This window comes from Notothenia rossii (assembly GCF_949606895.1).
Source record: "Notothenia rossii genome assembly, chromosome: 1".
NCBI lineage: Eukaryota > Metazoa > Chordata > Actinopteri > Perciformes > Nototheniidae > Notothenia > Notothenia rossii.
The window spans coordinates 54,766,951-54,792,107 of record NC_136912.1 but is presented as its reverse complement, the minus strand read 5'-3'; the positions used below and the strand labels follow the sequence as shown (position 1 = coordinate 54,792,107).

Genomic DNA, 25,157 nt, shown 5'->3' with positions numbered 1-25,157 from the left:
TGTGTTTTCACACAATATACCATTTGCATGACACTGTTGCAGTCAATCATATCTCACTCACCTGTTTTAAAGGAGTGGAGTTCACTTGGACATGCTGCACAAGCAGAACTGTTAACAAGGTAGCAACGGACTATGTTGAAACTATGTGTGACAAAGTAGGTCAAAACAAATGTAATGTATGAAAATAGTTCCAGAATGTAACATTGCACTTTATAGGTAAATGTAGCAAACATGTTTAGCCTGAAATAATGCTTATTATGTTTATTGATGGTATACAGTTTAACCCTTAGTTGCACTAAAGGCCGCTAGAGGTCAAAGTTTTAGGATTTTGGGGACAACATCTATTTTGAAGGGGAGTATGTGACAGACAAGAATAATCAATTCTGAGAGATAGATGTATCCTGCTGTATGGGTTGATTGTGCGTTAATCTGTTGGTAATGCTGTGGGGTTCCAGTGGGAGGCAAGCCAAACCCCCAGGAAGTGCGCCGGACTCAGATGAAAATATTCGTGGTGGCCAAACGGCGGTACTACACTTCCGTTTGGTTTCCAGGCCCGGAAACACTTTTTCCCATTGACTTACATGGGGAAAGAGTGGACTGTAAATCGTTGGATAATTTTTTTTAAACTAAATAAACTATCCAGTATGAACAATTGTATAGCCCTTATTAAAAACATTCGTTCCTCAAGTTGTAAACATTTGCTAATAACGTTATTCTGAGAGTTATTTCCCTCTGCATTATGAACGCGCATCTAACCCACGGGACCGCGCCGCCCGGCACGTTCATGTTACGTGTTCAGCATGGTCCCGACCAATCAGAGCACACTGTGCTCCCAGGTATGGTGGGGGCTGGAGCTATTGGAGCTACAACGAGCCGTTAAAGGCAGAAACTGAAATTCAGTGAATACACGTAGTTTACAGAGATGCTGTATGAGAAACCAATGTGAGTTGCGTTTATCTTTCTTTACCCATGGATGCACAATAAGAATGGACCCATATCGTCTTACTGCCATCCCACGGAGCTGTAATAATGGATATATTGCACATGTTTGGTGTAATTCATTAGTATACTACATGGGCTTTATGATTAAATCTTGTACCATAAATGTTGTATTAAATAAAGTTTTACCGACGTTATTAACGTCCCTGTAGCTTCGTATTGCACTAAGAAGCTTATTGCACTGTATATATATATATATATATATATACACAGTGCAATAATTCTTTCATTCTAAATTAAGCTCTGTTGCTTGGATATGACTAGATCCTGTTACAGCGTAATATAAGTATATAACGATTGATGTGTACACTAGCATAATTACTAGCTAGCCGCTAGCTGCTAACTGCCGCCTCGTTAATATCAAATCCATCATAATAACAAATCATTACCATGCTGTCATGAACGCACGGTTCTGTTACGTGCACGCAAATTGACGTGCTTGATGTGAACGAGCATTTTGGTTAAAGTTGCGCATGCGCTATGAGCGCACATACGGGTACTTCTCAGGCATGCCGGGTAATCTGTGACGTTTCGCTTTCTCAAAAGTTGGGCCATTTTATCATCATGCGCCAATGAGCAACTCTTATAGGAATGAATGAGGCCCCGCCTCCCACGCTGTATCCAGTTCTTATTATACATCCATGAGGCAAGCCCCCAGGAAGTGCGCCGCACTCAGATGAAAATATTTGTGGTGGCCAAACGGCGGTACTACACTTCCGTTTGGTTGCCAGGCCCGGAAACACTTTTTCCCATTGACTTACATGGGGAAAGAGTGGTCTGTAAATCGTTCGATAATTTTTTAAAAACTAAATAAACTACCCAGTATGAACACTAGTATAGCCCAGTGGCGTAGCCACCGTAGGGCCAGGGTGGGCCCAGGAGCACCCAGTTTACTCATTGGCCCACCCTGAGAAAGCTTCGGTGTCATTTTAATTATTTTTGATTTTAATTTTTTTTAAATTATTTTATTATTATTATAAAAAAATGTATTCATCCATTGAGAATATCCAAGCATTCAAAGCGACATTCAAGTGAACAAATATATAGTTTAATTAATGTTGTATGTGTTTTATCCTCTGAACCGAACTCATTTACGGTAAAAACTGATCGTTGGTTCCGGAGCGCGCCATAATAACGTGAGAGAGGCAGAGAGCTGCCTGCAAAATAAATGATGGCTCAAAGTTCACTAATGAACTTTGGTTTTTAAAAAAAAAGCCAGACTCCAAGAAGAGCCAAGAATACGATCATTTTCTGATAACGATGAAATAGCACCGCCTCCCTCTTCCCACGTCTCCCTCTCCACACCTCTCCTGCTGCTGGGCTGTCAGAAGAAAAAAAATGTTAGCGGAAAGTCTGCCGCACGGTTCCCTCGTCCCTTGGAAGAGGCGGAGAGGTGGGTGTTTTTCATCTTCTCATGGACAGTCCTGAGAGATATACACAGGGTTGGATTGTAACTGACAACCCGATATCACGAATATCCAGTATACAATACGTGAACATGTGACGATTTACCATGCTGGGAGACGTGAAGATGTCACGATTTCGTCCCTTCAAACGTGACTGTTACACGGTATGGTTAACCCATGTGAACCAGTGGAGAAATAACCGGAAATGCCAAGCATATGCTACCCCGACGGTCGGTTGTTATTGTCAATATTAATATAATAATGATTTATTTTTTAATAGTCACACTCGATAAAGCTGATTCTCTTGTTGCCCCAGCTGGTCGACACCTCTTTTAGCACACTGCAAAAAATAGGGGTCTTCAAACAAGATAATAACACTAAAACTAAGGGAAAAGGTACTCAAAACAAGTGAAAAAATCTGTCCATGCAGCAAGATAATTTGACTTGGCAAGATTTCTTAAATTAAGATTGTTAAATCTAGAAACAAGTATTCCTACAAAGGTATTTGGAAGGCTTAAAATAAGAAAAATATGCTCATTATAAAATTAAATGACTTGATATTTAACCTTTTCTAGCCCTAAATGAAGTGAAATATACTAAAAATACAATATAAATGCTGGTTTTAAGATGAAATTGCTAAAAAAGTAAAATTTTAGAACCTCTTAATACGTGTAATATACTGAATACAAGCGTAAAATACTGATTTTAAGATTAAATATCTTGAAAAGCAACTTTTTACAACCTCAAAATGAGGGAAACATACTGAATACAAGCAATTACATTTTTTCTTTCAGCAAATTCAGATCAATATTAGTTGGGGTAAATATTAAATGTAGAGTAAAATATTTCAAAATGACTTAACTCCGTCTTAAACCAAGATCCATGATTATCTTGAAACAAGGCTGTCTACCTTAAAACCCAAGCCGGTCTTCAATATACATATTACATAAAAAACAACCAGAATGACTTGTAAACATGTTCAACATTTATTATTGAAACTCAATGGATCAGAGTTGCTATGCAGTCTTGAAATCTTTCTTTACAGCACAAACATTTAAATACCATAAAAACAAAATTCTCAGCCCTTATGAAGCAGCATTTTCGAACATGAAATACAGGCTTTTTCAACGGACAACTGTTGACATTGCACTATGCAGTCTTGAAATCTTTCTTTACAGCACAAACATTTAAATACCATAAAAACTAAAATTCTCAGCCCTTATGAAGCAGCATTTTCGAACATGAAATACAGGCTTTTTCAACGGACAACTGTTGACATTGCACTACTTGTCAAAGAAGGATTTCCATTCCACCATTGCTTTTTTATATGCACTAGTGGCATCTTTATAATGGAGGGTGTCGCCAATGACCTCCGTTTGAATAACAGAGAGCAGGGTTGCGACACATTTGGGGTATGTTAAGTGCAATGTATAATAGTACGCCATCAACACCAACATCCCTTCTGAAAAATCTTCCTGCTTGAGGGTGGTCAAAGGTACGTTACCCACAGCCACGATGGTGGTTGAGCCATCAAAGAGCAGAACTGGGGAGCAGAGAGGACGCTTCTGCAGGTAGAGACCAGGGTCTTCGTTTGACTGGAACAGAAAAGAGAACAATGTGCAGAGAGAGAAGAAAGAAAAATGTTAAGCATCATGCAACCATTGGCTTGAATCCCCAAATGAAATTCCTGTATAAAAACTTGCAGATTCTAAGAAAAACATTATTACTTTACAATAGGGGAGGGAGGAATGCAGTAAGTATGATTCCTACAACTTTTAAGTTCATACATGTCTTTCTGTATTTCATCATAATTATTACGATTATGGCCTAGAGACTGCAATTTTTGCGCAGCTCAGCAGTTTTCCAAGTGTCAAAATCAGCTGACGTCGCTGGGTAACAGACATTCTGTCAGTTGCCATTGACAGCGGTCATAGAACTGTTATAGAACACCACATCTGTTATTCAGAAATAACAGACTTGCGAACGTTGGGGAGCCCCAATCAAGTGAACGGCACATTCTACAGAATGACGTTGAGCCATGTAATAAACTGTAAGAATGTAGTATAGATTAATACCTGACAAGCTGATGCAAAGTTGTAGAATTTTGTTGTTTTGTGAATGAATGAATTTGCATAAATCTTGGAAAATATTTACTTACCTTCAGGATATGAATAAGTGCCTCAGTGCAAGCAAGCTTCTTTGGTGGTAAAACAGGTGAGGGGAATAAGGTTGGCAGTGCATTGAAGAGGGCCAGTGTGAAATCCACTAAAGAATAGAAAGATTAGCAGAATGGTCAGAATGCTGTAAAAATATTAATACATGTACACAGGGCTCTAAATTAACACAAGCAAACCGGCTAAATGCTGGTGAAATTTCAGTTTGGTTGATAGAAAAGAAAACGTACTAGGCACTAGTCTGGTTCTGGTAGTCTGGTAAAGGGTTCATTTAGAGCCCTGCATGTACATATAAATATGGAACAGTAACTTACCACTGCGTACATCCAAAGGGAAAGGGAGTTTCAGGACTTTCTTCCACACAATGTAGAACTGCAGCCTAGTGCAGAATTCTGTCCATCTTCCTTTTACTTCCTCGATGTATCTGCTGTTAGTGCCATCTACTATGCGCCGTAGCTCATCCATTGCCTGAAACATTGTAAAACACTTAGTTAATAATGTATTCAGAACGTTCACAAAAAAACACAGTAATTGAGGTTCAGGTAAGAAAAAAAACAAACATACATTTCGAACATCTTTAAAGCATGGATATGCATCAAAGATTTTTGCAGGTCGGTCTTCTTCCCTTGTAACATCTGAATCAATGAAAGCCCGTCTGGCCTCAACCTCAAGGTCCAAAATTTGCGCCACATCATGTTGATTGGGTTTTGTATTAGGCTTGTTGTACATGTTGCTCAAGGTTTTGTAGTGTCTGGCCTGCATCTTCAGACTGTCAGGGCCCACTTTAAACGATAATAAACGAAGACAAAGACATTTTAATGTAAACATTTTCACAACGCCACAGGGGAAATGACACAGGGTTAAAATACAAGTAGTTATTTTTTTGCAAAACTTATGATCAAGGATGACAGGCTGAGAAGTGCGCTGAGGAGGGCTTACCGTCTTTTGCAGGCATGGTTGGTGAAGCAATCACAGTCATGGGTGCAGGTGAGGAAGACTTGGATGACAGCGGGGATGCTTTGGTGCCACTCTTAGCCTTAGCCTTCCGTGGCACAGAGGGAGCTGGTGGTGGGGAAGCTTCTTGAGAAATAATGAAAAAAAAATGGTTTATATATATATCACACACACACACACACACACACACACACACACACACACACACACACACACACACACACACACACACACACACACACTACAATTATTAAAATGATGACAACCAAAATCAGGCATAGATTAAGTACAGTGCATGTTTAGTCATGAACTTTAGTTCAACAAATACACAGAACAAATACAACAAAAATACAAAAACATTATAGTTTCATGACATGACAGGTCATTGTTATCTCCAGTGCACACCTGCACTGGAGTCGTTCTCACTGAGGTCATCACTGCTCTCGAGAATTCTGGTATCAGCTGAGCTGCTCGTGTCTGTCAAATCCGTCTCCATGTCTTGGTTGTCTGAACTGAAGAGAGTCTTGGCTGCTCCCCTCTGAGGAACAGAGCCCTGCCTCTTTCTTATGGAATCAAATTAGGGTCAATAATATTCGCAAATTATTTCACAGTCTGCAGTTGTATATCACCTGTTGTGCGCATGTGAAAAGATTTTGTGCATGTGTAAAAAAGTTTTGTGCACACAGATATAATTTGCTCGTGTAAAAACATTTTGCAGCTGTAGAAATATTTTGTGCGTGTGTGAAAAGTTTTTGCAGATATAATTTGCACGTGTAAAAAAGTTTTGCAGGTGTAGAAATATTTTGTGCAAGGATATTTACAACAGTGAGGTTTCACAAAGTCTGAGATACGGACACACACATTTCCTATCTGTGTGTGCGAACCTGAAGTTACAAGCTACAAGCTGCTATTTACGAGTACGAATTTTGACCCTGTTTTTACGCCTGAGTATGTTAGCCAATCAGCACGTTGCCCAGTGACTAGCCAATCAGCACGTAGCCCACTGACCATCCAATCATAGGACACAAGGTTCTAACGCGTTCGTTTTGCTGACCTGCGCCACTTGGAGCGTGCTTGCGGGAGTCAACATGGAGGAGCCCGAGGCGAACTCTTCTGGGACACAGGTGGGTTAATTACATGCTACCACGGAACATGCCACTACAGTTTTAATTAACTAACGTTACATCGTAATTAACTAAATATATCAAGACAGCTGTGCGTGCATCCCGGAGTTACTTAAATTGTATATTTAACGCTAGCTAGTTGATGTGGTCTTTGCTATTGTCTTAGCTAGCTACAGTCTGTTGGCTAAATTAACGTTTGTTGTTGTTGTGCCGTTTGAATGAGTAACGTTAATGTTAAAGAAAGTAATGCAAACGTTAGTTAGTTAAAGGTCGAGAAGGTTCAGTTTCCAATCGTACATTGTATTTGGGTTTATTTATGTTCAACGGCCGCCTGTCTGATATATTGTGGCTTTACAAAAACGTTAATTACTAGTTGTAATTATAGATAGGCCTACATGTAGGTGAAACAATGATAGTGATACATACTTAAGATGGATACAGAGAAGAAAGTTATCTATCTTTGGAGTTTATAATTTGCACGGGAAGTATTATATAGAACTGGGACACCGCTAAAATGATATCCTCTTCCATCTTGATTCTGCTCCAAATTCAACTGCAGCTTGATTTCATTTAGCTGCCTGCTGCGAACTGTCCACCACTGATTGCTGTGATCTGATCTATGAATTCAAGTCGCAGCGAAATATCACACTCGCATCGTTTCATTAGTGGTTCGCCATCGTTGACTTCCCCTCGACACCTCCCCTTGGGGCATCTTAACAGTCTAATATTTTATACTAGTTTGATTAGCATCGTCTGTTATTTGTTTGTTCCTATTGCATATTCAAATAGCCTACATATTATTCCTCACTCTCCCCCGTTTTCTCCACTCTGTCTCTCTTTTATGGAGAAAAGGAGAGTTGAGACAGACCTCTGATACATAAAGTCACCGGTACAATCCTGGGCTAATCCTCTGCACTTTACTATATGTTTCTGCGGTCCTACTTCCTAGTATTCTTTTAATGACATAATGGGCGTAGACCCAGCTAGTTTTGTGACCATAAAATGTAAGTTATATGTAGTTCATTTTGGAGTAGGCCAACAGCAACCAATATTTCTAATTAAATGGTGAAATACCTGATATTACTGACAAAGTTGTTTTCTGTTGGTAAATGTGTTGCTAGGCATCCTTGGGGTAGCTCTGCTCTCTTTGCTATCTGACTGAACATTATCTTGCCTCCTAATATTAAACCTAGTTGAGACTAGTATTATAACAATATCCAATAATTAAGTGATTGTTTGCTTCACTAGGACAATGGAAATGCCATTGTATCTGTGCTTCCCTCAACCATGGATCACCCAGGCACTTCTGCTGAGTCTCAGGTGGGTTATCATACAGTTTAGTTATTTCTGTCAACAATATCAGTATCAGCTGTGCAGCACAACCAACTTATCTCTATGCTGTACAGGAAAGCAGGTTGCTTTATTTCTCTGTTCATATCCTACCACCTCAAGCTGCGACTTGGGGTTGTGATTTCACTTTACTTAGCCACTTGTGCATTTGTATTACAAATCATTCTGAATTTGAAACCTAACGCTTGTTTAGGTTAAGTTGCTGTAGTTTCTGTATTTTTTAGCATCTGCTAGCATCTTTAACTGTTCATCTGTATTCCACACATTTTCCAACAAAGCCTGATGTCAGTACTTTTATATAAAAGCACATTTTCTGACCTCTTTGTCAGGTGATGGTGGGAAGGCATGTTCTCAACCGACTGCAGTCTAGATTGGAGCAGGCCTCTCAGCGACAGCCCTTAGACCTAGACTATCTGGAGTTCATCTGCATGAGTGAAATGACTCTAATCTGTTCACTCTCAGCTCACATACATTTCCCACAGGAGGTAGGTTAAATGGTCTTTTTTCCATGTGGCTTGATATTTCAAGACAGCTGTGTTCAATTACATCACCGATACAACATTTTAGGTACTTGAAGGTCTTCTCCAGCTGGTCACCCGCATCACCACTGAAGTAGACGGGAGAAGGACAACTGTTGTGGTTGACAGGACTGTTGGAGAAAGGGGGCGTCCAAAGCTGGTTGTTTCCAAAGACCACCTCCAGAACTTGATTGAAATGGACCTGTCAGTCCCCTGTATATCCAAACTGCTTGGCATATCATGCAAAACAGTCCGCCGTAGGATGCAACAATGGGGCCTCTCAATAAGGGAAAGCTACAGTAAAATGACTGACGACGAGCTTGACAGCTTGGTCTCAGCAATCAAGGAAGACTCTCCAAATTTGGGTAGTTCCTTCCTTCTTCAACCAGTTTTGTAAAGATTTTCTGTGAAGTATAACATACTTTTGTCCTTGGCATGAAACACAGACGCTAAGCCATAGCAGTAACTTTTAAAGTGACATTTAGCTTCTTCAGTACAATGGTTGTCACAGTTTGTATCCCTGAGAAATGGTCAAAGGCCTAAATTGTTTCACAACTCAATTCACACAATATCAGTTTATTCCTCATTTTCCCTCTAATGATAACAATATTCTTTAAAGACAATCTTTTTCACTTTATCTTCACAGGTCACAGGATGGTAAAGGGACGTCTCAAGGCTTTAGACCATAGAGTTCAGTGGACTAGAGTGTGGGAGTCAATGCACCGTGTTGATAGTCTTGGAATACTTGAGAGAATGACCAGCCTTGGGTGTGTTGTGCGAAGAACCTACAGTGTTCCAGCTCCTCTTTCACTCCTACATGTCGATACCAACCATAAGTTGATCAGGTAAGCTGACAGCAAAGGGATGCATGCGCACACAAACACTGTAATAGTTATACCTAATTGGTCTGAAATTATATTCTTTAGGTGATGTGAAGAAACCCAGATGTAGAGTCATGATTTTATGCTGATTTCATAGCCTTACTGGAAGAGGCTGTTAAAGACTTCTAATAGCCATAATAAATAACTGTATGGCCTACTCAACACAAATGCTCCTTACAACCCGCTGCAATAGACGATGAGCGATTCATGTTTTCTTAAAAATCAATCATATACTCTACAGTATATGATTGATTTATGTATTAATTATTTTATTTGTTTAAATATAATTCTATATTTTTTTCATATACTCTACAGTCCATGCATTATACTTTTTTGCATGAAAAGGGCAGAACTTCAAAAGCTTTAACCTGAAACACATGCCTCACTACTCGAGTTCAGGCCAAAATTAGCCTTACTTCATTCATTTAAAAGACCAATCAGCAATATTTAGGACACAAATAACATATTTATAACAATAAATGCTCTTCCTCAGCTATGTTTTATATAATGTAAACACAAGCAGTATTGTAGCCAAAGATAAACATTTCACTATACATTGTGCGGGTCATCTTATGTAGGCGCCGACCACATCATGTTATTCAGCACAACACCACAAAAAGGGGTCTGGCGATGGACACGAAGATTATTTCAATCATCAAAGGACTTGGTGGGACAAGATATGGTGTGGATACATCAAGCAATTAATACCTTTTTATTTTGCAGATATGGTATGGTAATATTTGGTGGAATTGATGGATTTTCAAGAAAGGTTCGTGCTTCCTGGAGTTTATTTTACAATTGACCAAAAGTGAATTGATATTAAATGCCATTTTTTAAAGTTAATTATCACGCACATACAGTATGGGGTCAGTATTTAATTCATTAATAGGTTATTTGAGTACTGTGTTTCTGTGGTGCTTACTTTTTCCTTTCTATAAATGCTCTCATAGATCATGTACCTACAAGTAGCCAATAACAACAAGGCTTCAACAGCTCTTCAGTTCTTCCTTGAGGCTGTGGACAAACACGGATTTCCATCCAGGTAACAGGCTATTTCTTGTTTTGTGTGTGTTTTTTTTACATGTAAAATTGGATTATTGGAAATACTGAATAAGAAGAAAAATGTCAGGTGCACTTGATACAGTTAAAAGAACACTGATTTGTATCAGTCTAGGCCATTTTATAAAAATAAGGTAGACTTTTGTCACGGCAGCCGTATTGACATGAACTAGCAGGTAAATACAGGTTAAATTAATTAAGTTGATTAAGGTTCCATTCTATTTAGTGCAGTAGAGCCTTTCCAGTGAGCCAACATGCACAATAGCAGCACCCTGACTGTTTGATCTGAATGGAACAGAACATTAATTAGTATCACTGGTAACACCTGTGTTTACCCTACTATTTCATGTCAAAATGGCTGCTTTTCAAAAAGGTCTATAGGCCTACATGATCAACAGAAGTTGTAAATTGATAGTTGGGGATATAGTGCCTATTAAGCAAAGGCCCAGGAAGCCCTAGCACCCCCTATATGTCATTTCTGAAACAACACTTTACCAGTGATGACACTTATGGGGATGGCCTTAGAATGAGATTGTATTATTCATTCCTTGTTTATATGACTTTACATGACCTCATGACATATTCCCAATATTATGTGTAGGTCTTTCCAGTGATGTGCCCATAAAGAATGTTTCAGTCTCATACTAAAACCTCTTGTTTCTGTGGTAACAAAATCTTTAAAACTGCTGGTTCCCTGGGGGATTAGCCAGTAACCAATAGTGAAGCTTGTTAAATGGCTATAGCTGTACTTAGAAAACTGGAGATACAGCCAGCTCTAAGAGTACAGAGATTCAAATTTCACATTGTCAAATTACTTAACATGGTATCTGTATGGTTGTACATGTCAAGGGTCAGAGGAGACCAAGGTGTGGAAAATGTGGACATTGCCAGACATATGTTTGACGTTCGTGGGTGCGGCAGGGGAAGCTTCATCTCAGGGAAAAGTGTTCATAATCAAAGGTAATATCAGTGTATGGTTGTAGCTTCTGTCATAAAGCTTTCTTTGGTCAAAATATATTTTGCTAGTGTATCGCTTAATAGTGACGTGCTGCCATTAATTATGGTGCTAAAAGTTGTTGCTGAGACTAATGTACATATTAGTGTTATTAGGGATGGGGAAAAATCCATTGAGTTACTATTTACATTTTTTGCAACGTAAAGGTGTGATAATTGTTTACGGACTGCATTTATTCATTTATTTTTGTCAACTGTCTTTCAGGATAGAGCGCCTGTGGCGTGACGTGTGGAATGTCATGTCAAGTATTTATTACGATCTGCTCCACAGCCTAGAGGAGGATGGCCTGCTCGACCCAGCAAATTGCACACACCTTTTCTGTGCTCAGTATGTCTTTCTGCCCCGAATTCAGGAAGATCTTGACACATTCACAGATGGCTGGAATAACCATTCACTCCGAACAGAACGTAACCTCACTCCTAACCAGCTGTGGGAAATCGGGAAGAGTCAAAGCCCTGTCAGCCCTCCTGACAACTTCGAGGTAAAGGGGAAAAACTGTTTTGTAGTTCTGTGTTTTATTCACCATTATGGAGGAAGCCAATGTTAGCACACCTGATGAATGAAAATGAAAATGCAAAATGAAAATGCAACACATGGGAACTGGAATTTAGCCTACCAGGACCACTGTGTTTCACTTTACCAGGCATCTTCCAATAGTACACAGCAATAACCATATGCATAATCAGGCTACAGCAGAATTACAATTTGTGTCCAAGCCAACAATGGGCTATGCAACACAATGTAACATTGAGTTTCAGTTGCATAGAATAGTTTTGTTGATATACAAAGACATAGGCCACAATCCGAAAAATGTAAAACTAATGAAAACAACTACTGTTGTAGTTGTTTTCATTTTATTTGTCTTTGAATTTGTAGGCCTCAAAAAGAATATTGCAGGAAAAAAAGATGCTGACTTCTTTCACTGGTAAATTAACACCTGAAAACGGCAATGAATATGCAGTGCACTAGTCTATTTAGTCTGTACAAGGATAACATTTAAACTAAATAAATGGCTTAATACATTACAGTTCAGTAATGCATGTCAAGTGATTGAAATCTAGTTTAGTGTTCATGTCAAGATTGACAAAACAACAATTTAATCAGTGGGGTGGAAATAATTTAATAATAAATAATGGACTGTATTAGTAATTTAGAATTTGTATTTGTTGGGAGCCAAATGATTTCTAGAAAAGGTTCCTGACCACTGTTTTAGGGTGTCATCCCATGTAATTATTTTAACAAACCCGATTACTTTTTTATTTCAGGGGATCCATTTTCCAGATGTGGAAATTGCAGACATGGATCAAATTGGAGTACAGGTTCCTGAACTGGCATCTCCCCTGGGCATCGAAGAACTGGAAGGACTGAATCAACTTTTTAATCCTACTGCTCCTTCATTGTGTTTTGGGGCAGACATCTATAGTGCTGTAGTTCACTACATAGAGGGTGTCCTTGAATCAAGTCAGGAAGCATAAGGCACAATGCATACTAACTTTCAGCAGTGGAAGAAGTATTCAGTAATTAGTTGCATATAAATCCTTTATATCCTGTTGGCTAGTTTAATCTCCATCAATGCATCATATTCTATAAGATCATCATGTGTTTGTATCTTTGTCTCTGTCCTGTGAAAACCACGTATCTCTACAAAGTCAGAAAAACAGCCTGTTTTCAGCTTTGTGACGACTACTTTTCAAGCTGATCCAAGAGGCTTTTTAAAGAGTTTATTTAGCTGAAGAAGAATTTAAGTAACACTTCATCCTTCAGTTGATCACAAACATTCAACACCAACACATCTGGAGATACGTGGTACTTTTGTGGGGGTGGTTGGGTAGAGGATGATGAAATGTATATATATATATATATATATATATATATATATATAGGGCATGACTGTTATATTCTCATTTTGAAAAGGAAAATAAATGTATTTCAATTTTAGAGGCCTACTTTATTTGTAGTAACCTGAAATGTTACTCTTAGAATAACATGGCTTTCCACTAGCTAATGCATTTCCTTGTTACATGAAAGATACTACAGTAGTAGTATAATGTTCTATTTTAGAACTCACAATAATGTCCCTACCTTTCATCCTGACATTGACTTCTGTTCATTCCGCTACGACTTGAAAAAATCATTTTCAGAGACTTCAACCTGCATTCAAAATAGTCCCCGGGGAAATGTTTACACAGCAAATGATCAGTTCTGTGGTTTATGAATGGAAATTACTTTGTTAGCCGCAGAACATTTTAAGGTATATAATATAATAATTCAAATTTTGATTGTCGTGAAAAATGTAAAATGTGGGTAAATTGAAATGAAGCAAACATCCAAAGTCACTGGTCAATGGTTTATTTCTTAGAATCTTTGGATACAAGAGCTGTAGGATTCAAGTAAATACATCAGGAATAACAAGTACTGTAATAGACCATTTTCAAAATATTGACTATTAACAGAATGAATGATGCCATTGGTTACAACTACCTGAACCAGGTGCCAGAACTACATATGGCACAATCCAAACAGCCCTTCCAACAAAATGCAGTACACAAAGAGTACCAGGCAAAGATTATAGTATCTGTCACAAAATGTCATGTTCAAGTTCAATTTTGAGCTGACCACTGGAACAAATGAAGTAGTAATAATCTCAAAAGGTTTCGTTTCTTAGAGTCGATATTCTTAAAATGGAGATCTCTTTTCAGGTGAAAGAATACAAAAGACAAAATCTCTTTTTACACCAATGAACAAAAGCAGAAGCTCCATAACACTGAAACAATGTTTTTTTTGCAACAGAATCATACTGATGAGCAGTATCTAAACTAGACCAAAGCCTGTAACATAGGTTGCAATGCAGCTCTCCACATGCTTGGAAAAGTCCTCATAGTTTTGGAAGTGCCCAGGTACATACAATGTGCCAAAACATGTGGAAGACTTCAGGTACGCCCCCTTCACAACTCGGACCTTCAAGGTGTCTGTAGGGATTTCCCACCCTACCCAGAACTTTGTCAGCTGTTCGAGTTGGGATGAAGAGGCTGCATTCAAAGACAACAAGAGGTTGTGGAAATACATCAAATAAATGACATTTGCATTTTTAAAGATGAGCTGTATTTTACTGCTTTACCATGTTTTATATATAGGTAAATAGAAATACTTTGTTGGGATAGTACTGAGCCCAAAAAAGGAGGGTGGCACAAAGTAGTATTAGAAACCTCCCTTTAATGTCCTTTTTTGATTTAAAAAGCTAATTCTTGCTGCTACAGGTTGCTTCTACACTGCTTCTCTCCCCTTGGTCTGTTCTCGTCCTGTTCCAATTCCTAATCGCTGTACTCCAATTCATGTAGCCTTAATATGATTGGCCAAGAAAATACAGTGGTCATTGGTTGCAAATCTGCGATGTAGGTAGTCACCGTCACAGTTGCAAAGATACAAAGCTTACACTTCCCTGTCCTGCTGATAAACTTGCCTGTCTCAATAAACTTCCTTAAGAATCCAGCTGTCTGGTCCTGGATGCTCCTTGGGTAGGAATCATCTTCATCTTCGTCATCATCGCTGTCATCCCTTGGCCAGACAATTAGACTCAAGATTGCCTAATAAGAGAAATAGTAAGCCACACTTTTATTAAGACATGCTTCTGGGGGTTTCCTCTTAATTTAAGTATGTTTCAGGTGTTGGTAAAGACTTGCATAGAAATACATAGACAATAACTGTTTATTCATACTTGCTATGGTGTATGGTGGGCACAGTGTTTACCTGGGCAGTGGGGAAAGCGTTTGCTTGACGAGGGAATACAATCCGGGCTGTTTCTGGCTTCTCTTTGAGCAATGTCCACACCTTTGTGTCCTTGAGTCCCTTTCTCATCTGCTTTATCTGCTTTGTTCTTCGTCCAATCACCTAGGGAGTTACGGTATTAAGAAGTTGTTTCAATTAAATCAGCTGGATGTTGAAGTGCTAAAGTAACAGTATTGCATATAGGAATGCTTTAAGATAAGTTTTGATTCAGCAGTCTTTATTTAGGCAAAATGTAATAAATAAAGTGGGTTGACTATCAGCTGTAATCTCACCGCATGTTGCATCAGTTGCTGGAATAGCCATCTGCGATTTACTGGCTTTATAGCAGGTAGGTCCCAGGAAAAGGCAAGATTGTTGATTTCGTTCGTCTGCTGGTCAGACAGGAGTTCATCTCCATCAAGCTTAAGAACAGAACAGAACAAAGATTGTTAACCTAAATTCCAAATGTAGTTTTTGCTCTGATTTTCAATCCATTTCGACATGTTCATATTCATGCTCAGCCCATGTGATGGCAATGCACTCAATAGATTTTGAGATATGTTGCGTTGGAGTAAAGAGTTGAACAAACAGTCAATTTAAGTAAAAAAAAATTAAAGTAATTTCTTTTTTTTTTACCATGTGAATGGTTTCCCGAAGGTCGAGATCTGCCACGTCAGCAAGGTATATTGTGGCAGTGTCCACATCTCCATGAAGCAACATGTGAATGATTGCTTCACTGACTCCGTAAAGTACAGGGCCACCATGCAAGAAAGAATGTCCAATCATCCTCCCGGCAACTACAAAGAGGTTACTCTCTACTAGGATCTGGGAGGTGGCGGGGAGGAGGTGGTCCTGCTCTCCCTCAAAAAGAAGGGTAATGTTGCTCACACCTATGAAATATAAATACAGGATGAAGGCAAATGGAAAAAAATCAAACTATCACCTTGTAAACATAGCTAGTGATGTTTTGTTAGACACTGAAGCTCCAGAGCATGCAGCACACTTGCTTGGCAACTAAATCTGGACCACTGTGCCAAAGCCTGCTGCAGTGCTTCATTGCTCGTCAAATGACATGACATGTTTCGGTTTGGAAGGTGGAACTTTTGACAATGTTGTGAGATTCACCGTTTTAAACATTTCTGAAACATTGCATTACCTGTTGGTTTTAGTAGCACGCATGGATTATTGTCATAAACTATTTTGTCCTCATGATGTATTACTTGATCATTACACAAGCAATACCCAAGCAAACTCTCCACCCTGGAATAATCTTACAATTTCCATTTGTAAGATTTCATTACCTTTGGCTTATTAATTATTCACAGTAGAGGACACAGAAACAGCTCTTATAGTCAGACAAACATCAATCATATCTAAACATCAAATCTAAGAAGATCATCAACATTTGTCATACGCAAATTCAAACTCCTGTAATCGCATCCCAACTGAACACCTTCCTAATTTGCCTGTATTACATTTATTCCACCAGCAGGTCCTCACATGCACTGGACCTCACATGCACTGGAGTATTGAACCCATTTCCAATACAATTGGCCAAAAAGCGTCAATGCTCCACAAAGGCTTATTTCACCATCACTAAACATAACACTCGAAATACATTTGAAATGAACACAAAATCATACCACTGTTTATGTTGAATCCATGCTGCAATTTAAACATTGCCAAGCTAAGAAAGTGTCTTTGTACCCCAACTCCAACAGCTGCATCACCTATGAATGATAGCACAAGAATCACTGAATATTCATGCACACATAATGATACTAACATTATGGCAGAGTAAAGGTCTATAGTATCATTACCTTGTAAAGTACACCGTAGAGGGCGTGCCCAGTCAACTTGTGGGCTTTTGTAGAAGGCAAGTATTTCCCTACTTTGGGATTCTTGGTCCTCCCGGATGTCCACGCTTGCCCTGATTGGGGGTTCCACCTCATTTTTCCGCAAAAGATGTCTTTTGAAGAGGGTTGCTGCCGCTTGTGGGCAAAGGATGGTTTTCCAAGCTATAATTATAATAATTAAAGATTTGAGGCAAAAATATTGAAGAACATTGTTTTTTTTAACTGTATCTGTACGTTAGGTACAGAGTTTATAACAAGTTTTTGAACACTTGAGGGCTACATCTCAAGCAGTGTACACCTCACATTTAAAAATGATTACATTAACTGGCATTTTGAAAACATTATTACAATATTTAAGTAGCAAAATGCTATTAGTGAACAGGAAAATATTTGTCAAGTACCTTCATGTGTGTCCACGCCCATTCTCTCAGCATCAAGGTCAGGAGTTGAAATGCTGTCATGTTCTTCCTGACTGCGATGTGGTCTAGCTCTGTCTGAACTGCTTGATGAACTTGGTAGATCCTCAGGTGCACTTTAAATCAGGAACGGATAGATTTCAGTTTTAAATATTTTTTTAATTTAGTTTCACAATGAAATTTGATTACCTTTCACCACATGAACTGGCATGATAGGGCAAGAGATCTGCAGGATACTGGCCACCACAAACTGGACAGGTACACTGAAGGGGAAACGGGAACTTGTCAAACATTCAGTATTTATCATAGACACAATGTCATAGATGCACAGTACTGTTGGCCATGTAGTTTTACATTTTACTATACGTGACAAGTGAGCAAGAGTATTGAATAAGTCGAGTTGGTTTGCTTCAGAACATGTTTAATGTTTGGATACACTGAGTTGTCAAATTTACATTCCTCTAACCTGGACTTGATCTTCAACATCAGCTTCATGTTGTTTCTCCACCTCACCTTCCTGGAGCTGTTCTGAGTCAGATTCCTGGCAATGTATTTGAGATTTTCAGTATACAAACTACCACACTTCCTTCAATATCAATGAGATTTCCTTTGTTTGAAGTTTAGGGGCATTATTGGTTGTACAATTGAAGTATTTAGGGTGAAATTACTTTTTACAAAATACTTACATGGCCACAAGTTTCAATGTGAATGACAAGCAACTGAAGGGGCAATGTTTTCCCACAACTCTTGCACTGTGACTTTGGCATTTTGCAGAACTCTGCAGCATCAGGAGGAAGAGGTGTAGTATCAAATTTCTCTTGAAGAGGGACGATATACAGTGGGTGTTTCCCATTGATTGTGTTCGACTTAAGCATCTTGGCTGTGTAGCCTTGTGAGCCTTGGGCCACCACGGAAATGGTCCTCTGTCCACTACCACCTCAAATATTGAATGGAAAAGAAAATAGATGTATTATAAAAAACATTATTAAACAAACAGGTCAACCCTGTTGTTGTCTTTTTCAATCATTAACAGGTTGTATAATTCACATTTATGTATCAAATGTATCCTCTTTATGCCATTATTGGGCAATAAACATCAGTAACTGTTAAGATCTTCCTTTTGCCAAGTGCCTCCTGAAGTGTATTGACAAAACATCAGAACAACTTAGTACAAAGATCATAAGTATAGATATTAGGACATATCCTCTTTGTATTATGTGGTACTTTTAGTACCTTAAATTTATAAAATATTTGACTGTTAGACCTTAATTTAACAAATTCAGTCATATAGAGAACTATATAAACTAATAGCTGTGCATTAATTTTACCAACATACAGTACTTAATCTTTTTCCCTCACAGACACAAGGTTCTTCATATATAAATTAATAAATTATTAATGCAGCAATACTTCATACCTGCCGCTTTATATAGCAGCCAACCTCCTGTTAGGTTCTTCATTTTGGGGTATTCTTCAGTGAGGACTCTGGTAATCTAGAATGAAATATGACATGAAAATCATAAGTATTCTTTTCCATGCACCCTCTCCCTCCTTTTTTCCAGATGTTAGACATACCCAATTTAGTCTATGGGCCAAACCAGATTCCGGTACCAGACAAGGTGGCAAAATGTACTTCAAATTTGTGAAAATATACATGTCTGTAGAAGATATTTTAGTATGATAAGCATTCCTGAGTGGCAGCTTTGTCACATCAATCAGCTCGTGAAGTTAACCACCAACCACAACCACAAGTTGCATTTTAGACGCATATCCTATAAGTTGCATGGTGCATATCTGTCATGTCTCGTCAGCGTTAAGTTCCTGTTTGTTAGTTTAATTTCATGTCTTGTGTCTCTAGTCTTGTCATTTCCTGTTTTATTGTTATAATGACTCTATATACTTTCTTTTAACCCTGTGGTATCTAGGAACATCACAGACACAGAACTCAAAAACTGGAATACTCACTAGGATTCAGAGAATGTATAATATACCCATACTATTCCATTGAGAGGTGATTGGGGGCCTTAAATTAGAATAATGATGTTCGCAAAAATCTCTCACATAAGGTCCTCATATAGTATAGGTAGTACCCTTGTAGGCTATGTTTTCAAAAAATTAAAAGCAAGCTTTGCCACCTTGACTGGTACCAACAAGAGAAATGTTGGGCTCTGGCCAATGGACTAATTCCTACGTTAACAGCTCCTGAACGATGTACCATGGCATTCCTTAAATAAATGTTTGAGCTGAAATACAGACAAATGTAGTACCTCTTCATGATCAGCACTATCATTAATGCTGATTGTACGCCTTCCAAGTCCTGCCTGCAGAAGCCTTATCTCATTTTTCGGAGTTTTATTTGTACTCTCGGGCATCAGACAAAAATTGAACTCAAGCTGTTTGACAGCGGGAATTATTAGACTGCCGCTCGGAAAAGGCCTCTTTCCTCGATTCTTCCTCCCCTGGTAGAATGCTGGAAATGACCTATCAAACAAATTAAAATGGGCTGTATGAAATACTATAATTGTCACAACAAATCTCAAAATCATCCTAATAATATAAGGTCAAAAAATATTTCAAAAAGGGAGAGAACTTCAGTTTTAGTTCTTAATAAACAAGTCTAATTACAGCGATAGCTTATGTCTTAGTTCATGTGAGGGTGTGCACATCCATAAAAAACACTAACAGAAATTAGCAATGGATACACTGTAAGTATGACTATAATACCTTAGCATTTCCCTCTGTACACTTGAGGCTGCTTGCTGTTGGGCTGGTGGCTGGAGATGGGCTGTTGTCTGGAGGCGAGCTGGTGGCTGGTGGCTGGAGCATAACGATTACTTAGGTTACGATAAAGTTTTATTGAGAGCAAACAAATGACAGAATAGATTCACAATCCAGCTCCGATTGCAAAGTCATTGTTTTATTGATTGTTTTATTGCATGATGACTTTGCATCGGAGCTGGAGTGTGCGTCCCCCATTCTGTCGTTTGTTTGTACATGATTCTCTGGAGTCGTCACCTCAATAACCTTGGAGTGCGGTCCTGCCTTCTACCTGTTCAAAGTTATATTGAGTAACAATAATGAGCAACAAATAAATTATACTCATGCCTCTCAAATCATACCTTTGCATGTCTCCTCGAGTTGTTGTTATGGCTGACCGCTGGTGAGCTTGTGGCAAACTTGAAACTTGTGGCTGTGCATTTGACAAGAGGTCCACAAAGCTGCGAACAGCTCTCTCTATTAAGGAGTTATTTTCCTGTGGGATACATGTTATAACATATATCAAACACTAAATACATTTAGCAGCTGATGAAAGAGGTGTATGGCAGATTAAACCAATGTTCTCCATTTATAAAACATAAGACTGAGCATATTTTGCTGTATTGACAATCCACTACTGTTGATTGTACCCTTTTAGATTTGAAAGATCGTATGGTTAGCCCACTTTACCGTTCCTTTTCGGTTCACTTGCTTTATTTTCCAGCTGACGTGAACAAAAGTCGGATTGGAAACTGAACCTTCCTCTCCATATTAAATGCCCGGGACATTATGTCAGGAAGCACCCGAAAAAAGTGTTGCATTACTTTCTTTAACATTGACGTTACTCATTCAAACGGCACAACAACAACAAACGTTAATTTAGCCAACAGACTGTAGCTAGCTAAGACAATAGCAAAGACCACATCAACTAGCTAGCGTTAAATATACAATTTAAGTAACTCCGGGATGCACGCACAGCTGTCTTGATATATTTAGTTAATTACGATGTAACGTTAGTTAATTAAAACTGTAGTGGCATGTTCCGTGGTAGCATGTAATTAACCCACCTGTGTCCCAGAAGAGTTCGCCTCGGGCTCCTCCATGTTGACTCCCGCAAGCACGCTCCAAGTGGCGCAGGTCAGCAAAACGAACGCGTTAGAACCTTGTGTCCTATGATTGGATGGTCAGTGGGCTACGTGCTGATTGGCTAGTCACTGGGCAACGTGCTGATTGGCTAACATACTCAGGCGTAAAAACAGGGTCAAAATTCGTACTCGTAAATAGCAGCTTGTAGCTTGTAACTTCAGGTTCGCACACACAGATAGGAAATGTGTGTGTCCGTATCTCAGACTTTGTGAAACCTCACTGTTGTAAATATCCTTGCACAAAATATTTCTACACCTGCAAAACTTTTTTACACGTGCAAATTATATCTGCAAAAACTTTTCACACACGCACAAAATATTTCTACAGCTGCAAAATGTTTTTACACGAGCAAATTATATCTGTGTGCACAAAACTTTTTTACACATGCACAAAATCTTTTCACATGCGCACAACAGGTGATATACAACTGCAGACTGTGAAATAATTTGCGAATATTATTGACCCTAATTTGATTCCATACTTTCTTGGGGATCTCATATTCTGGAGTCGCTTGAACATTTTGGTGTAGACGGTCAGCTGTGGTGAAAGAATGTTAGGAAAGTCATCTGTCTAGTTTTTTTTACCTGTTCGTAGTTTTGGTTTAGTAGAGAAGAGCAACTTTTTTTGCCTTGCACACAAAAAATCTCGCAATATACTGCACATTGCAAGAAAAGAAACAGCAATCCACAAAGTTAACAGTAATCCAACAAGGTGTGAAATGCCCTGATAAAATGATTTGTGGTAGACAGCATGGATTCCAGTGACCTGAAAGATTGTCCACTGTTAATTTAGTGCAAGGTGCAAGAATGAGTCATCATATGACAGAGTGGTGTGGCACAGATCAGAGAGTAGTACACAGTCAAGCCAGAGTCCTAAATGCACAGTCTAGGTAGAGAGCTAGTGCAGTATTCAAACGACGTACACACACACACTTCAGCAGTCTGATGGTGGTGGGTTAGAGCTTGTAGTAGAAGGTAATTTAGACATTACCAAAGACATAGAAGGCAAATAAAGATTTTTTTTTAAAAAGAAAACAAGATAAAGAAAACATTACTTACATATGGCATATTTGCGTTAGCATCACGAAGCATGGGGTAATATTCAATTATCTTCTGCGACTTGACTTTAATTTCCAGTTTGGAGGGGTAGCTTGCTTGTTTCCCCATGGGACTAGCACGCAGTATTGCAACCATGCTTGTGATTGTGTTCCTTACAAGTCTGCAACACAGCTCCTTTGACATCTTGAAGCCCTTTTCCTTTCCATTCCGAAGCAATGCAAAATACTGACTACGCACCAAATCTAACTCCGAGTCGCTGTACACCACATACTCTGGAGGGTCTGGCATTTTCATTGTTTTCTCAGCAGATATGGGGGTGGAGGTTTGAGGTGGGCATGGTGGCACAGAAGAAGTTGAGGGCATAATCCTGTTTCCACGGCAAGGGCTTGCATCTTGGTCCATGGTATTTTCAGACTATTAGGATTATGCAGGATGTAAACAAAATGCATTGGGACAATTACAAATATGGTTAATGTTTAACATAATTTAATGTTAATAATATTGGATTATAGATAGATAGATAGATCTGATGTAGCTTACATTTTCATTGATGAATTCCCAAACATTTTTCCTTCTAAGGAAATTTTCAGGGCCAGGAAAGAGGTCTCGCAGGTCCTCCCGGCTAAGGCCTTTCAAGGTCTGTTCATCAACACTTGCAGCTGTAGATGACAAATAAATATATTTTTGGGTAAAGCAAAGCCAAGTTACAGAACCAAGCAAGATAAACAAAAGGTCATTTGTCTGTCCCTCAGAGCTCCAACACGTTTATAAACGCTGTATCTAGTTGCTTGTGCTATGAAGCCTCTTAAAGGTGCACTGTGTAATATTTTTATCTATTTTTATCAGTGTCTTTCCAGAATTCATGCTGCCCATTCACAAATGTTACTTTTTCACAAATACTTACCACCATCAAATTCTAAGAATTCATTTTGACTGGGCAAATTGCAATTTTCATACATGAAAAGGGGGATCTTCTCCATGTCCACCATTTTGAATTTCCAGAATTAGACATTTTTAGCTGCAAAACCTGTTGTTCTTGTCATACTAGTAAATATTAGTCTATTATTTAGTAAAATTTCATGAAAAGATCAAATATGGCAATAGGCAGCACAGTTTCAATGAGCAGCATAGCTGCAATACCTACTCTAGCCACCATCCTACACAGTGCACCTTTAAGTGTATATCAGCCACAAACAGAGATGCCCCTTCCAAATCAAATCAATATTTAACTCTGGACTTAAAATATTCAGCTACCTGTATGCACCATCTTCAGTGTTGGTGATCTGAATTGTAAAATTACTTACTTGGTTACATAAAATATAAATCATTATTAGTGACTTACCGTCCAATATCGAACGAGTGGCTTCGTCAAAATCATCCATTCTCTTTACCAGGCGGCAGGCTATAACAAAAACACATAGCCAGAACTCGTTAGCAGGGGGAAAAAAAGTGCATATTCACGCACACTTAACACAGGCGCCAACACACTCTCTGCTGTAGCCGTACTACACAGAGAGCTCGAGTCGTGATGGAAAATTCCATAATCACCATTTGCAAGTCAAATTGGTTTCAAGACTTCGATCTAACAATCCATTCGGTGTGTCCCCTCTCTCTGCCATGGCTGCTGTGGATTTTAGCTGTCACATACTGTTAAATATGTTCTTTATTCTCGCGTCCAGGAGAGAAGCTTTAAAATGAGACTAAATGGAGTCTCTGAAAAGATTCAGATGGGATACTTTAATTAAAAAAGGCGCGGTAGTGTTACAGACAGAATATTGTTCCGTCAGACAAACAGCTGTGATCCGGTTCTCCTGAGCAAGAAGAAGACAGCGGATCTCTCCTCCGGCGCTGCTATATATATCCTCTGCTGGCTCCTCCCCGCCAGCCGGCTCACCTCGTCTCCAATGTCCGTTATTGCATTTAAACAGAGGATAGGTTCTTTTCACATTCAATATATGCTTAACACGCCGTTTCTCCTCATATTCTCTTTCATCACTTTTCATTTAACACATTCTAAACGCTGTAATCAATACTCTAAACAATACTTCTCGGCTCGTTTGGTTGCCGGTCATTCCGGATGTTGTCACATGCTACTCTCGTCTGTAAACAATAATGTATTCAAATAAACTGTACTTTCATTTAATATTCAACATGGTAGTATCTCGACATCTATCGTTGTAGTGTTAAATCAGTAGGTTTCGGTTTTCACCACACCAAGTCATTTCGCTCCTCAGTTCACCTCTTTAGGAAATCGTATATTAGCCACATGCTACATGCTAACCGTAGATGAAGGATTTTCAGAATAAAAGCTTAACTGCTTGTGCACAAGAATTTCTGGTTTTTCAGTATAAAAGAGCGTTTGAACTGACGGTATGTTTAAGCTACATTATACCATCAAAACATTGATTTTAATTTCTAACAATACACACGTTTGCGCACAAATTATACCGTTTGTGTATGCTCAGAACATGAAGTTGGTTGTTCTAATCGGAAATAGATGCCCGCGGGCGTTACTAATGCTAAAATGGCCGCCAAACGACAAGACTAGCAGTGCTAGCTGTAGTCAGCTCGGGAAACAAAACATGCGTCTTGAGTGCTAGCTATAACCAAAATACACCACAGCCATGAAAATCACATGCATCTAATAATAAAAAAAACTATACACCATCTTGAACTACG

General features: G+C 38.8%; 3 protein-coding genes across 6 annotated transcripts; 1 reads left to right on the top strand and 2 right to left on the bottom strand.

Moving 5' to 3' along the window:
- Window positions 1–3,564: 3,564 nt before the first annotated feature.
- Window positions 3,565–6,770, bottom strand: LOC307032136 (uncharacterized protein). Of its 2 annotated transcripts, none has more exons than XM_079669914.1 (6): window positions 5,939–6,770; window positions 5,519–5,659; window positions 5,144–5,361; window positions 4,894–5,047; window positions 4,564–4,670; window positions 3,565–4,000 (listed from the first exon to the last, which is right to left on the bottom strand). In XM_079669914.1, exons 1-6 carry the CDS (start codon window positions 6,027–6,029, stop codon window positions 3,689–3,691), a joined length of 1,023 nt encoding a protein of 340 aa, XP_079526040.1. In that variant the 5' UTR covers window positions 6,030–6,770; the 3' UTR covers window positions 3,565–3,688. The 2 variants fall into 2 exon arrangements, with proteins under 2 accessions (XP_079526040.1, XP_079526041.1); XM_079669915.1 differs by having other exon boundaries at window positions 5,519–5,656.
- Window positions 6,771–8,573: 1,803 nt separating this feature from the next.
- LOC307032128 (uncharacterized protein) lies at window positions 8,574–13,315 on the top strand. Its single transcript, XM_079669900.1, has 7 exons — window positions 8,574–8,890; window positions 9,172–9,370; window positions 10,130–10,175; window positions 10,357–10,448; window positions 11,315–11,425; window positions 11,685–11,961; window positions 12,746–13,315. The coding sequence occupies exons 1-7, from the start codon at window positions 8,722–8,724 to the stop codon at window positions 12,953–12,955; spliced, it is 1,104 nt and encodes a 367-aa protein (XP_079526026.1). The 5' UTR covers window positions 8,574–8,721; the 3' UTR covers window positions 12,956–13,315.
- Window positions 13,316–13,498: 183 nt separating this feature from the next.
- LOC307024633 (uncharacterized protein) lies at window positions 13,499–24,892 on the bottom strand. Of its 3 annotated transcripts, XM_079658943.1 has the most exons (19): window positions 24,027–24,892; window positions 23,821–23,880; window positions 23,019–23,137; window positions 22,479–22,892; window positions 20,637–20,770; window positions 20,242–20,334; window positions 19,785–19,998; window positions 18,935–19,010; window positions 18,204–18,454; window positions 17,984–18,058; window positions 17,707–17,780; window positions 17,503–17,633; window positions 17,066–17,263; window positions 16,889–16,975; window positions 15,882–16,135; window positions 15,539–15,667; window positions 15,228–15,368; window positions 14,941–15,064; window positions 13,499–14,509 (listed from the first exon to the last, which is right to left on the bottom strand). In XM_079658943.1, exons 2-19 carry the CDS (start codon window positions 23,858–23,860, stop codon window positions 14,292–14,294), a joined length of 2,772 nt encoding a protein of 923 aa, XP_079515069.1. In that variant the 5' UTR covers window positions 23,861–23,880; window positions 24,027–24,892; the 3' UTR covers window positions 13,499–14,291. The 3 variants fall into 3 exon arrangements, with proteins under 3 accessions (XP_079515069.1, XP_079515071.1, XP_079515070.1); XM_079658945.1 differs by lacking the exon at window positions 16,889–16,975; XM_079658944.1 differs by lacking the exon at window positions 24,027–24,892 and having other exon boundaries at window positions 23,821–23,901.
- Between the last annotated feature and the right edge of the window lie 265 nt (window positions 24,893–25,157).